This window comes from Phoca vitulina, unplaced genomic scaffold (genome assembly GCF_004348235.1).
Source record: "Phoca vitulina isolate PV1807 unplaced genomic scaffold, GSC_HSeal_1.0 scaffold441, whole genome shotgun sequence".
NCBI classification, from domain to species: domain Eukaryota; kingdom Metazoa; phylum Chordata; class Mammalia; order Carnivora; family Phocidae; genus Phoca; species Phoca vitulina.
Genome location: NW_022590128.1, coordinates 8,110 through 21,604, shown reverse-complemented (window position 1 = coordinate 21,604; position 13,495 = coordinate 8,110). Strand labels below are relative to the sequence as shown.

The 13,495-nt window shown below is 35.5% G+C and overlaps 1 protein-coding gene and 1 pseudogene across 1 annotated transcript; one reads left to right on the top strand and one right to left on the bottom strand.

Annotated features, from left to right (window-relative positions):
* The first annotated feature begins 638 nt into the window (after positions 1-638).
* Positions 639-791, top strand: LOC116629243 (annotated as a pseudogene).
* A 504-nt stretch (positions 792-1,295) lies between these two features.
* LOC116629242 (paraspeckle component 1-like) lies at positions 1,296-13,262 on the bottom strand. The gene is made up of 3 exons (XM_032399543.1): positions 13,070-13,262; positions 9,189-9,385; positions 1,296-1,440 (listed from the first exon to the last, which is right to left on the bottom strand). The coding sequence occupies exons 1-3, from the start codon at positions 13,135-13,137 to the stop codon at positions 1,352-1,354; spliced, it is 354 nt and encodes a 117-aa protein (XP_032255434.1). The 5' UTR covers positions 13,138-13,262; the 3' UTR covers positions 1,296-1,351.
* Between the last annotated feature and the right edge of the window lie 233 nt (positions 13,263-13,495).

Below are 13,495 nucleotides of genomic sequence, written 5' to 3'. Positions count from 1 at the left end.
TAACACTTTATTCTTTTTTAAAAGACTTTATTTATTTGACAGAGAGAGAGAGACAGCAGAGAGGGAACACAAGCAGGGGGAGTGGGAGAGGGAGAAGCAGGCTTCCCACTGAGCAGGGAGCCCGATGTGGGGCTCGAGCCCAGGACTGTAGGATCATGACCTAAGCCCAAGGCAGACGCCCAACAACTGCACCACCCAGGCGCCCCTTTTATAACACTTTAAAAAACAAAATGAGGGGCGCCTGGGTGGCTCAGATGGTTAAGCTGGGCTCCCGGCTCAGCAGGGGTCTGCTTCTCCCTCTCTCCGTGCTCATGCTCTCTGTCTCAAATGAATAAACAAATAACATCTTGAAAAAATAAAAAACAAAAAAAATTTAAAAATAAAAAACAAAACTTTGGGGCACCTGGATGGCAGTTAGTTGAGCATCTGACTCTTGGTTTCAGCTCAGGTCATGACCTAAGAGTGCTGAGATTCAGCCCCATGGCAGCCTCCACGCTCAGTGGGAAGTCTGCTTGATATTCCTTCTCTCCCTCTCCCTCTGACCCTCCACCCCACACTTGTTCTTTTTCTCTAAAATTAATTTAAAAATTTTCTTAAATAAAACTTTAAGTTTGCTTTAATCTATCATAGCTTTGTTCATCGCTTCTCGGCCTTTTGGCTAAGATCAAGTGTATCATAGCTTTGTTCATAACACTTCCTATTATGATTTTTAAAAACTTTTAAGAGTGATACTTATCTCATTATATTTCACAATTAAATACTGCTAGTACAAGAAAAGCTGTTAATCTTTGTTTATATATCTTGGATCAACCACTCCCCCAAAGTCCTTATTTAACCTAGAAGATTTTAAGTTGACCATCACAGTCATCTATTTTATACTGAGATTTTAAATACCCATACCCCTTTTTATCATGTATTCCACTTCCACAAATCTTTTTTAAGCAAATTATCAGAAGCACAAAGATGTATAAAAGCATTCAGTAGTGTTATACACATGGAAAAATTAAAACTAAGAACAATTCAAATATGTCCATCTCTAGAAAAATGATCCAGTAATTCACAGTGCATTCTTACAGCAAATTATATGCAATACCTAAGCCCCTTATATAAGTTCACAGTGAATGCAATCAAAGTGTCCATAACCAGCTTGGGGAAAAAAAAAAAAACATAATACCAAAGAATTATACTAATGTGTAGAGTAATTCCCAAAGTATAGTCAAAATAGACAATTTTGTTATTTTTTTCTGTATTTTCCAACTTGTACAACTTATTTATTATAGGCAGTGGGGAATTTTATTAAAAACACAATGAAAACTACATATATTCACATATATATTACAATGATGTTCTTTTACCTCAGTTGTATTTGCTTCCGTTTTTGTAACTCTTGGTTTCTGAGTTCTTCCAAGCGTCTGAGTTCTTCTTGACGCCTCATGAGATCTATAAAATATTGATTACACATTAATATTTTTACCTTCCCTTTTTTTTTTAAATCAATAATCATATAGATTCTCTACTGCTGGCAATATACTTAGTAACTTATTCATACTCATGCACCTCGCTTTTTTGTCTATCATTTTATAATGAAAAATTATAAGCTGTGTAATTAATCAAATTAGTATCTTTTCTGGACGTTTCTTCATGTGTATGGAAATAATAATAAAATTTATGCTTACGTTAAGAAATTAAAATGGGTAGTAACTGTTTTAATGTAACGCCTGGAACATATTAAAAACAGAATAAACGGTAGCTATGTTTTCATATACATTCTTTCAAATTAGAAATTTTTTCAGCTGCGAATTTTGTAAAGCCCAAAAGGATGCCTTGGGAGACATGAGCAGAGGGCACATAAGAACCAAAACAAACAGTAAGAATAATAGGATACTGTTTAACTTCCAAAGAATATCCCCCTTCCAGTAAATTAGCAGAAGATTCCTCCCACACAAAGTCAATTTCTTATGAAAAAAGGCTATGAGAGAATTCTTGGGGGTGGGTGCTGAATTCTGATACCAACAAGATTATTTTAAACAAGATGAGAATTCCCCTAGTCACTAACCCTTGCCATATCATCAAGAACAGGGGTTCCAGAGTAGTATAAGATTAGAAAAAGTACATTTCTTTTGCCCAAGTGCTAAAAATCTTTGTAACAGCTTACCAAATTATGTGCATACAAAAAACATTAAAATACTCTGGATGGCACAATTATGGGTTGTGCTTTTATTTGCCCTCTTATCACAGTATCTGAAATTTCTAATGTGAACATAAATTACCTCAATTGAACATTTCTTAATAAATCACTATTCTCAAGAACTTATATAACAAAATACTAACAGTTACAGTTATTCTATGTGCCAATAACCCTAATAATATAACCACAACAAAGTAGGCATCATAACCCTAACAAGGTAAATATTATCGTCCCCACTTTACTGACTGAAAACAGCTGTATTATATATTACTTATGTCAAAGAAAAAAGATTCAGACAGATTATAAATGTATTATAACCATCCAGCTAGGGTAAGGTAGTGACCAGGGGATTCCAACAAGATGCGTGAAAACACTTAGCTACCTTAAAAACCATCAAAAACTACTACAATGATTTCAAACATTGAGGCAATTAGTTGTCAACCTTAACTGCTCATGAGAACTACCTAAATACCTTTTAACCAGACGAATTAAATCAAAATCTCTTGGGATGTAGACATTGGTATTTTTTTTTTTAAAGCACGCTATTTGACTCCACTGTACAAACACTGAGAACCATACAACTATCAGATAATTACTTTAGCTGGAGAAACCTAGCAGATACCAAAAATATATAATCTACTTATAGTCCTAAGGGGAAATGCTTCGATAAGCAAAAATGTGGAAAGTGTACTACAATCATTAATTATCCAAGAAAGTCTATCCAGTCTATCCAGTAACAATTTTGTCATGGTTTTGCAGGTTAGCTGCTCTTAAATCAGGGACAAATTACCATATATAATAATGTAAAAGTGTGCATTACATTTTCTTCCACAAAAAGGAGTAAGAAAAAAACATAAACATTTGTTTTCTGACAACTAGATTTTCTCCCTTTAAGCTGTGCCAGTTGAGAAAACTGCTTTAACCTCTCAGATAGCATTTCCCCATCTGTTAACAGTGGTTATTAGCTCAAAGAATCCAACAATAAAGTTAACAGATAAGCACATTATGCAATTTAAGTAAGAGCACTATCAACTTAAAGCAAAACTACCATTTTACATTTACTAAATTATTTAAGTTGCTAATATCCGAGGTTCCTGAAATTTCAACAAAGCTTACATATTTGTACACTGCCATAGTAATATCCTTCTGGGGGGAATAAATTACAAAAAAAATACATATATACACATACATATATATATATATATATATAGCTATATTACATACATGTATATATGTATATATACATATGTATGTGTGTATATATATGTATGTACATATATATACAGCTGAAGTGTTTTCAACCTTTGATCCAGTAAATCACAGTCACAGAGATTTTTCCTAAAAATATAATCCAAAGGCATCCGTCCATACACATAAAGACATCAGCTGCAGCACTACTTATTACTAAACCAAAAAACATTTGAAAATGCTTTCCTAATTTAATGACAAAGAACATAAAATTACATCTATGTAACATAAATATACGGGAATATAAGGGAATAAAGGGGAATAAAGACAAATTTAAAGTTTGATCGGGACTGTGTTTTCTCAATTTAATATCCTTCAAGTCATGAAAACTGAATGTATACTCTCTGATCTAACAGTCTATTTTCCAGAAATATAGGCACTGAATCTACATTTTTTAAACATTTTTTTATTTGACAGAGACAGAGTGCACAAGCAGGGGGGAGCAGCAGGCAGAGGGAGAGGTAGAAGCAGGTTCCCTGCTGAGCAGGGGGCCCAATGTCGAACTCGATCCCAGGACCTTGGGATCATGACCTGAGCTGAAGGCAGACGCTTAACCAACTGAGCCACCCAGGTGCCCCAAATCTACAGATTTTAAGGGCATATTTAGTGCCAAAGAAAAGTTGAAACACTATACTGTTACAACAAGATGTATCTTAAATACAAGAATGAAAAGATGGAAAGATATAATAAAGTACAGTAAAATGTTAGTAACAGAATCTAAATAGCGAACACCTTAAAATTCCTTCAACATTATGTTTAAAATTTCTCTTAACAAGGGGTGCCTGGGTGGCTCATTTGGTTAAGCATCTGACTTCTGATCTTGGCTCAAGTCTTGATTTTGGGGTTGTGAGTTCATGCCCTATACTGGGCTCCATTCTGGGTGTGGAGCCTACGTAAAAAGAAAAAGAAAAGAAAAAAAATTTATCTTAACAAAATGTTTGGGGCAGGAGGGTGGGTGGGTAGGGAACACATCCTGGATAAGTTACTGGACTTGACTTAAGAAGAAAAGAATCCAGATCAAGTCACTTACGAGACGGGAAAAAATTCAGGCTTACCTCAGACTTCCCCACAGAAACATTCAATGCTAGAAGACAATGAAACATGCTATCAAGTACTTAAGAAAGGAAGAGAGAAAAAGATCCATGAATTTCAAGCACCAGTTTAAAATATAAGGATCACAGATAATATTTTAGAAGACACAAGAACGCAAGGAATGTTGTTTTTATGAATCCTTCCTTAAATCACGAGGATAGACATCAATCAAATGAACAATCATGACTCATCTATTTAAAATAGGGTTAAGATTTAAACGTGTGAGGATTATCATTAAAGAACATTAAGTTGAAATGAAAACATGATATTGAAGAGGTATGTGCACTTCCATGTTCAGTCCAACATTATTCACAACAGTGACCGTATGGAAACAACCTAAGTCTCCATCAACCAGTGAACTGATAAAGATGTGGTGTGTATACGTACATATATATATCTACAATATACATATATACACACACTCATACACATAATATACATACACAGACACACAATCGAATATTATTCAGCCACAAGAAAATGAAACCCTACGTTTCCAAGAACATGGATAAACCTTGAGGGCATTAAAGCTCAGTGAAATATGCCAAAGACAGACAAATACTGCATAGAACTTATATGTGGAATCTAAAAAACTAAAACTCATAGAAACGAAGTAGAAAGTGGCTGTCAGGGGCTGGGAAGTGGGGTAAATACGGAGAGGTTGGTAAAAGGGTAAAAACTTTCACCTATAATAATAAGGCCTGAGGATTCAACATATAATGTAGTGACTATAGTTGATAACAGTGTATTGTGTAATTGAAAACTACTAAGAGAGTAAAACTTAAATGTTCTCCAACAGTAGAAAAATAAACAAAATCAGCTTTTATACTAAAAAAAAAAATTGATGTCATAAATGTAGACAAATAAGATACAAAATAAATAAAAGTTGAGAGCAGGGCGCCTGGGTGGCTCAGTCGTTAAGCGCCTGCCTTCGGCTAAGGTCATGATCCCAGGGTCCTGGGATCGAGCCCTGCATCGGGCTTCCTGCTCAGTGGGAAGCCTGCTTCTCCCTCTCACACACACCCTGCTTGTGTTCCCTCTCTTGCTGTCTCTGTCAAATAAATAAATAAAATCTGAGAAAAATGTTGAGAGGAAAAGAGAATGAAGGAGGAATAAATTATGCCTATTTCCGTGGGTTTTTTTTCCTTCAGTAATCAGGACCAAAAGATATTTAAAGGCAATACACTTCCACTACTTGATTTATCAGTACGAAGGCATACACAAACAGTGATAATCATAAAATTCCATTGGTGGTAGAGCAGAGAGTAATAACAAAATGCATGGCAGAGTTAATCTCATCTATTGAAAGTTTGTAACTACAGGAACAAAGGTAATACAAAAATAACCATGAAGAAAATTCAGGAACTGCCTCCTATGCTGATGATCAAAAACAGGGGGAGGAGGAAAAAACTAACCTGTAATAGTATAATGAATTTGGATCCAGAAAGGATTAAATAAAGATCAGCAAAGTATAAAAGTACAATTATTAGAACATATTGGTGTATCCATGAAGAATTAAGATTTACAAAACTTTGCTAAGGTATATATATAAATATTCATTAAAGCACTGCTTTTACTAACTGGAAAAAGAACTAGATATCAATCAACAGAGGATGAGCTAAACTAATTATATCCATTTAGCAGAGTATCATGCAGCCATTTAAAAAATGAGGCAGATCTTCTACTGGAAGTAAAACAGCAAGGTACAGAAAAAGATAAATAGGGCATTTTTTGGTTATAAATAAATATACATATCTACTGACATATTCAAGTTTTCTTTTCATTAAGGGATATACAAAAGAAACTGTTAAAATACAGAAGACACTGTGACTCCTAGAAGAAAGCAGAAGGTGGGGGCGGGGAGGAGACACTTTTTCTGTACTATTTGAGTTTTCTATTTCCATGATAAGTTAACTAAAGAGCTGTTTCTGTTTCTGCACAGCCATAGAACAAAGATTACCTAAAGTCCCCCCTCGACCTGAATAAACCCTTAGAAATGCTGTATGAAATGTAAAATTGTAGAAAACTGTAAATTAAAAAAAAAAAAAAATTTGCACAAACACTAAAAAAAATTTATCACCTGCAGACTTTTGCCAAAATAAACACAAGATGTACTTCAGCAGAAGTAAACCCAGAAGGAGTAGGCTACACTAAACAATGTGCTTTTCTAATATTATAAACCAAAATATTGTTAACAGGGGTTATAAACAAACACACAAAAAGCAATGAAAAAAAAAGCTCATAGGAAATAACTTTGCAAAATTATTCTGCTTCAAAAGTCAAGCCTTAGGGATAGGCAAATCTTCTAAGAGCTCAAAAGAGCTTTATGAGGGCAAAAGAAATGTTGTTCTTTGTCATCACTATATCCTCAAATACCTCAGTGTCTTCTACAACTGACATTAAAAATTATGTGAAGTAATGACTGTTACAATATTGTTTGTCATCATCAGCAACAAATATCTTGTAGTACAAATGCTTCCATATTTAATCAATGTTATGTCCTAACTATGGCATGACTGTAGATAGTGGCAAAGTGCCCAGCAGGCTATGAGCAGAAAACAATTCATATTGGACAGAAGTACTAGAGTAATCATGGGGCCCAGGAAATTAAATTTTTAAAAATTTCCCAGTTGATTCTCATGTGTTTTAAAGCCACAAATTCACCAGACTAGATAACCCTGAAGATCTCTCCTCCATCTCTAAGCAGCCAATGATTCTGTAACCCTATCTTATAAAACAATTTAAAATTTTCTGCTAGAGACTTAGTTTATCTTAAATATATGTAATATAAATGAGTTCAATTTTCTTAGAAGAGTGAACTTACAGAACTGCTAAGTTTAGTGTCCAAATGAAACCAGAAATGTCTGACTAGTTTCTACAGTTGCTGAGCTGGATTTTGTTTTTTTAACTTAGTTTCAGCACAGTTATTTAGTGACTTGATCATAAATGTTCACTAACCATTTACTGAACAGAAAAAACAAACAACCCAGACTTGTAGGAATCAAGAATCTATCAAAAGGATTTAAAGATGAATAATGATCCTATTTTTCACTTTTTAAAGAAATACTGGCTCTAATATAAAAGAATGGTTTAGAGACCAGGATTAAATGACAGTCCAGTAAGAAGGCTACTGAAGAAATCTAGGTAAGCATCCTGTGCCTTCATCTCTGGGGGTAGCCAAGAGAAGGTAGGTAAATGTTTACTGAAACACTAAATTAAAAAAAAAAAAAATTAACAGTAAGAAAGCAATCAAATGCTTATTTTAAGAAATAAAAACTACTATGAATAGTTGAAAAAATGAGTGACAGGAATAACGAAGAAATTATTTGGAGAATTCAAGAACAGAAAAGGGAAGATATAAACAATAAAGAAAGATAGGCATAAAAAGAAACCCAGCAAGAGGATAGGGGAGAAGTGAGCTTCTAGATATATTTAAGCACGTTGTCAATGTTAGGTAACTGACCGGTGAATATGAGAATAAATGATCACCCATTAGGACTGCTCTTCAAAGTTCAGTTGGCTCTGTCTCAAATGTTTAAAATATTCTTGCCAGCTACAAAAAAATTCAGTCTTCATGAATCCCCCTATCTGTCAGCACACATGAATCTTTTTCACCCCTGCCAAAGAATATCCATCTGTATTCTTTTGACACACAGTACAATCTTAAATAGCCAGCATTTGTCATAATTCTTCTTTCCAATAAACAAAATCTTTTAAAATTTTTATTTTAATTCCAGTTAGTTAATATACAGTGTTATATTAGTCAGGTGTACACCACAACAAAATCTTGATATGTGACTTTATGCCAAATCTACACACCAAGAATTACCCACTGTGCTTCTCTTTTTGCCAGCAGAATAAAATATTTGTTACAGGCAAAATTTAACAACCTTAATAACCTCCAACAATACCATGTATGTAGGGAGGACTTTTTTTTTTTTTTTTAAGATTTTGTTTATTTATTTGACAGAGAGAAAAAGCACAATCAGGGGGTGCAGCAGGCAGAGGGAGGGGGAAAAGCAGTCTCCCCACTGAGCAGGGAGCCCGATGCAGGGCTTGATCTCAGGATCCTGGGATCATTACCTAAGCCAACGCAGATGCTTAACCAACTGAGCGACCCAGGCGCCCTTTTTTTTTTCTTTTTAAACGCGGGGTTTGAACTCACAATGCAGGGCTTGAACTCACAACCCTGAGTTGAGATCAAGAGTTAGACACTTGGGCGCCTGGGTGGCTCATTCGTTAAGTGTCTGCCTTCGGCTCAGGTCATGATCCCAGGGTCCTGGGATTGGGCCCCACATCGGGTTCCCTGCTCGGCGGGAAGCCTGCTTCTCCCTCTCCCACTGCCCCTGCTTGTGTTCCTGCTCTCGCTATCTCTCTGTCAAATAAATAAATAAAATCTTAAAAAAAAAGAGAGAGAGAGACACTCAACCAACTGAGCCACCCAGGCACCAAAAATTTATTTTAATAAGGTATTTTTGCTTTTTTTTTTTTTTTTCTTTCTTGGAAAAGGGAGATTTTTGTTTCTAATACAGTGAGAGTTCCAACTATCTCCAAAACTCCTAACTGGCAACTTAAATAATAATAGGTATCATTGGGAAATATGAACGAGCCTTAAGAAAAAAAAAAATCATACCATATCTATATGAAAACCCATTTTTACCTTGCCTCATTAACATTAATTGGTGTTCATGCCTAGCTGCTTCCATTTCTGCTTCCAGTTTCTCTTTGGCTTCTCTGATGTTTCTATCAACCTGCTCACGCTGCTGCTTTTCCATTTCATCAAGAGCCTTCCATCGAGATGCATACTCAAATTCAAAGGTCCCAGGTTGAGCAAAACGTGGCGGCTGTTCTCTTTCCCTAAGTTTACATTTGAAAACATACAGAAATGTATGTTTAAAAGTCAAAACAACAAATAAGATAATAAGGACTACCATTTACTAAGCAGTTACAATGTTTATGGCACCGTGTCAGGCAAGTAAGTACTCGACATGACTTACCTCATGGCAGTATTATAATACATGTTTTAACAACCCTGAGTTTAAGAAAACTGCCCAAGGATGCCCAGCTAGTAAGAACAGAACCAGGACTTGAACCTAAGCAATCTGATACTACAAGCTGCACTCCCCTAATTATCACCTTCAATAAGGCCTTCTGGTTTTCACTCAACAAACAATTTTAGATAAGGCAATCTGCAACACATGAATCAAATATGCCCTAAATTGTCAAGAATTAATTTTTTTTCCTAAAAGGAGTAACTTTTAGGGATAATAAAGGCAGATAGTTTATTGAATGTTATGTGCTAGGTTAATTGGCTATGCCAAAAAATAAAGGCCTCACTTATAAATATGTCTGTTAATTCTTGTACCTCAAGAACCTAGCGTAGTATCTGGCACATTGTATACATTTAACATTTATTTCTTAAATGAATGAATAAAAGATCAGCAAACAAATGACCAAAAAATTTTTTTAAAAAATAATGATCTATGAATGTACTTGAAATTCAAAGAATTTTTTCAATTATTCTTGCCTATCATAGCTTCTATTAAAAAATATTAGTAGCAGTGCCTGGGTGGCTCAGTCGTTAAGTGTCTGCCTTCGGCTCAGGTCATGATCCCAGCATTCTGGGATCGAGCCCCACATCGGGCTCCCTGCTCCGCAGGAAGCCTCTTTCTCCCTCTCCCACTCCCCCTGCTTGTGTTCCCTCTCTTGCTGTGTCTCTCTCTGTCAAATAAATAATATCTTTAAAAAATAAATAAATAAATAATATTAGTAAAAACATAATCCCTACCCCGCCAATGAAAGTATAGAGGCCTTGCAATCCTAAATTTTAACTTTTATTTTAGGGTGGGGAGGGGAAGATGCGTAGGTGAGACAAATTTGGGAGATAAAAGGTGAGGTTGTCACAGAAAAAAAGATGTAGTAACAAGAAAGAGCTTTAAAGATTTTCAGAGGTACATAAGGAAAATCAAAGTTAACCATGATCTGGTATTCTATACTTAAAAAACAAGACTTAGACATTTTCTTTTTAAAACACTGACTGGAAAAAGGAAAGGAATGGGGGAGATCAACCACCTACTCATTTTTCTGAAAGAATTATTTATTAGTCAGTAGTTCCTAAAATCAGACTTTGACTATAATCACAAATATTAAAAAATCTTCATTTTCTCCAAGGGGAACACTACTGAAACAATATGGATTTGAGGAGTTAGAACTAAATTTGAACCATGGCACTTAGCCTTTGTGAACATTCCCTTCTGAGCATAACTCTTTAGTAGCAAAACTGGAAATATGAGACCTTGTAAGGTTTGCTGGGTAATTAAATTATATAAATGAATATTTCTGTATGTATATAAATTCCACTTTTTGTAACACCCTTATAATTCCAGTTCTCTAATTCTTGAATCCAAAAGTATGCTCTAGTTCAAATTTGTAATGCTAAACTATAACCAGAAAAAAAGTCAAGTGACTAGGAAATCATAGTAATTCTTTGAAAAATAGCATTGTATGAGAAATTAAAACGGTTCTGAATTACAACTGATTATACTACTGATCCTTCTCCCCTAAAATACTTTCTTCCCTTGCTTCCAGGACATACTGCCAGTTGATCCCCCTACAGCAATGACTGTTCCACTCTTGTCTTTGCTAATTCCGTCTATGCTTCCCCAGCTCTATATACTGAGTATTCCAGGGCTCAGTCCTTTGACATAGTTATCTATCACATGCGGTAAGTGTAGCTCAGAAAGCTCATCTAAATTCCAGATGCAAATCCAACTACTTATTTGACATCTCCACTTGGGTTTTGGAAACCATCTCAAACTTAAGATGTCTAAAACAAGGTTCCTGAACTTCCTCCCCCCAAAATGCTCCTCCTCCAAGATTCTCCAGATCAATCATTAGCAATTTCCATATTTCCAGTTACTTTGGCCAAAAACCACATAATCATGCTTTTAACTCTCTTTCTCCCACATCCACCAGCAAAATCCAAAGTCTATTTTCAAACTATAGCCAGAATCTGACCACTTCTCACCATCACCACTGTGACCTCCATTTCAGCAGGCTCCTAATTTACTATCCCCCCAATTCCACCCTTGGTTCTTTACAAATCTATTCTTAAAACAGGAGCCAAAAAAGCTACTGTTAAATTTAGGATTAAGTCACTACTCATAAAATACAAAAGTCAGTTCAATAGCCAGCAAGGCACAACAATCTACACTCCTCCCAAGGTCCTATTTCTACCTCCTCCCTACTATTTCCCCTCCCTACTTACTATGCTCCAGCTAAACTGGCCTCTCTACTGTTCCTAGAACTTGCCAGAGTTCCCTCAAGGCCTTTATAGGTACTATTTCCTCTGCTGAGATCACTATTCTCTCTATTCCAGCCCACTTCTGATCCTACATAGCTAGCTTCTTCCTCCCCACTCCTTCAAGCTGTTAATCAAATGTCACCCTCTCAGGTAGACTTCCCAAACCACCTGTACAAAGAACACACTACTCTGCTCCACAGCATCCACTTTCCCCTTTCTGCTGTATTTGTTTTACTAATTTTATTGTTTACCCTCCTTACCATCCCCCACATAGCATGAATTTCTGGCCTATTTTGTTCACTGACACATCTCCTGCACCAGGCATGTAACAAGCATTCATATTTCTCATTTAAATCAACTACAAAGAAAAACATTCAACTGCACTAAAAGAACGCTAATTAAAATAACACGCATAAAATATCATTTTGAACAAAGGCTATCAAATCTTAAAATCATATATCCATCTTTTCGTCATGATGAAGAAAAATACCTTTATACATACACCAAGGAATGTAAATTGGTATATTCCTGGAAAACCATTTGCCAGTATTAATCAACTTTAAATATGCATACACTTTGATCTAAGCCTTTACACCTTATGTTAGTGAGTTTTTTAAATAGTAATTCTCACAATTTAATATATATATATTTTTAAGATTTTATTTATTTATTTGACAGATAGAGAGACAGTGAGAGAGGGAACACAAGCAGGAGGAGTGGGAAAGGGAGAAGCAGGCTTCCTGGCAAGCAGGGAGCCCGATGCGGGGCTTGATCCCAGGACCCTGGGATCATAACCTGAGCCGAAGGCAGACGCTTAACGACTAAGCCACCCAGGCGCCCCTAATACATGTTTTATAATTTTTGGTTCCTTACTTCTTGTATAACTCCACCACCAGAAATATAAGCAGTAGGAAGGCAAAAACAGTTCAAAGTTGCACTGAAAACACGTGGAACAGTGCCTAGCACAAAAGCCCTCCAGTATTTGTTGAATTCATGCTTGCAAATATGTTAGTTTTACCTACCCACACCTGTCCCAGTTATAAAAGTAGACTCAGAATTCTAAGTTAATGTTCTATCCATATATAAAAGAACAATAACATTCATGTAGACCAGGCCACTCTATTAACCAGATTATATAACTGAACAGAACACCTTATAATCTAACAATACTTGATAACAGATGTGATATAATATCCTTGATATCACATATCAAAATATCTTTATTAATAAAATCTTACTTATGATATTGTTGGGTTTTCTGCATTAGCTTCTCCGGCAAGCCATCTTCATCATCAAACTGCTCCATAGGCTCCACAATCACTGGACGAGGGGTCCTGGGTAGGTAAAATTGTAAGAGTTTAATGCAGTGTCTGGAATTAACATCTCCCTAGAAATTCTTTATAATAATTCCAAGATATATACATGGGAAATTTCTCTCTTGAGAAAAACGTCTCAGAAGTTACTACATATACTCTTAAAATGAGTCAATAAACATTTACTGCATCAGATACAAGTAAACATCTAAGTCAGACAAAGATGAATGCTTTTTAGAGCATACCCCATTCAAGACGACAGAGTAAATCAACATCTTTGAACCTGCATAATCACTGTAGTTAACGTTTACAAATTATGATGGAAAAGAATGAGTACCTAATTCATGTTTT

Excerpts from the sequence above, each read along its gene's own strand:
- LOC116629242 (XM_032399543.1), bottom strand. The coding sequence starts at position 13,137 with ATGGAGCAGTTTGATGATGAAGATGGCTTGCCGGAGAAGCTAATGCAG. Across the intron at positions 9,386-13,069 it reads AAAACCCAACAATATCATAA|GGAAAGAGAACAGCCGCCAC; the intron begins GTAAGATTTTAT and ends ATGTAAACTTAG. Across the intron at positions 1,441-9,188 it reads ATTAATGTTAATGAGGCAAG|ATCTCATGAGGCGTCAAGAA; the intron begins GTAAAAATGGGT and ends AATATTTTATAG.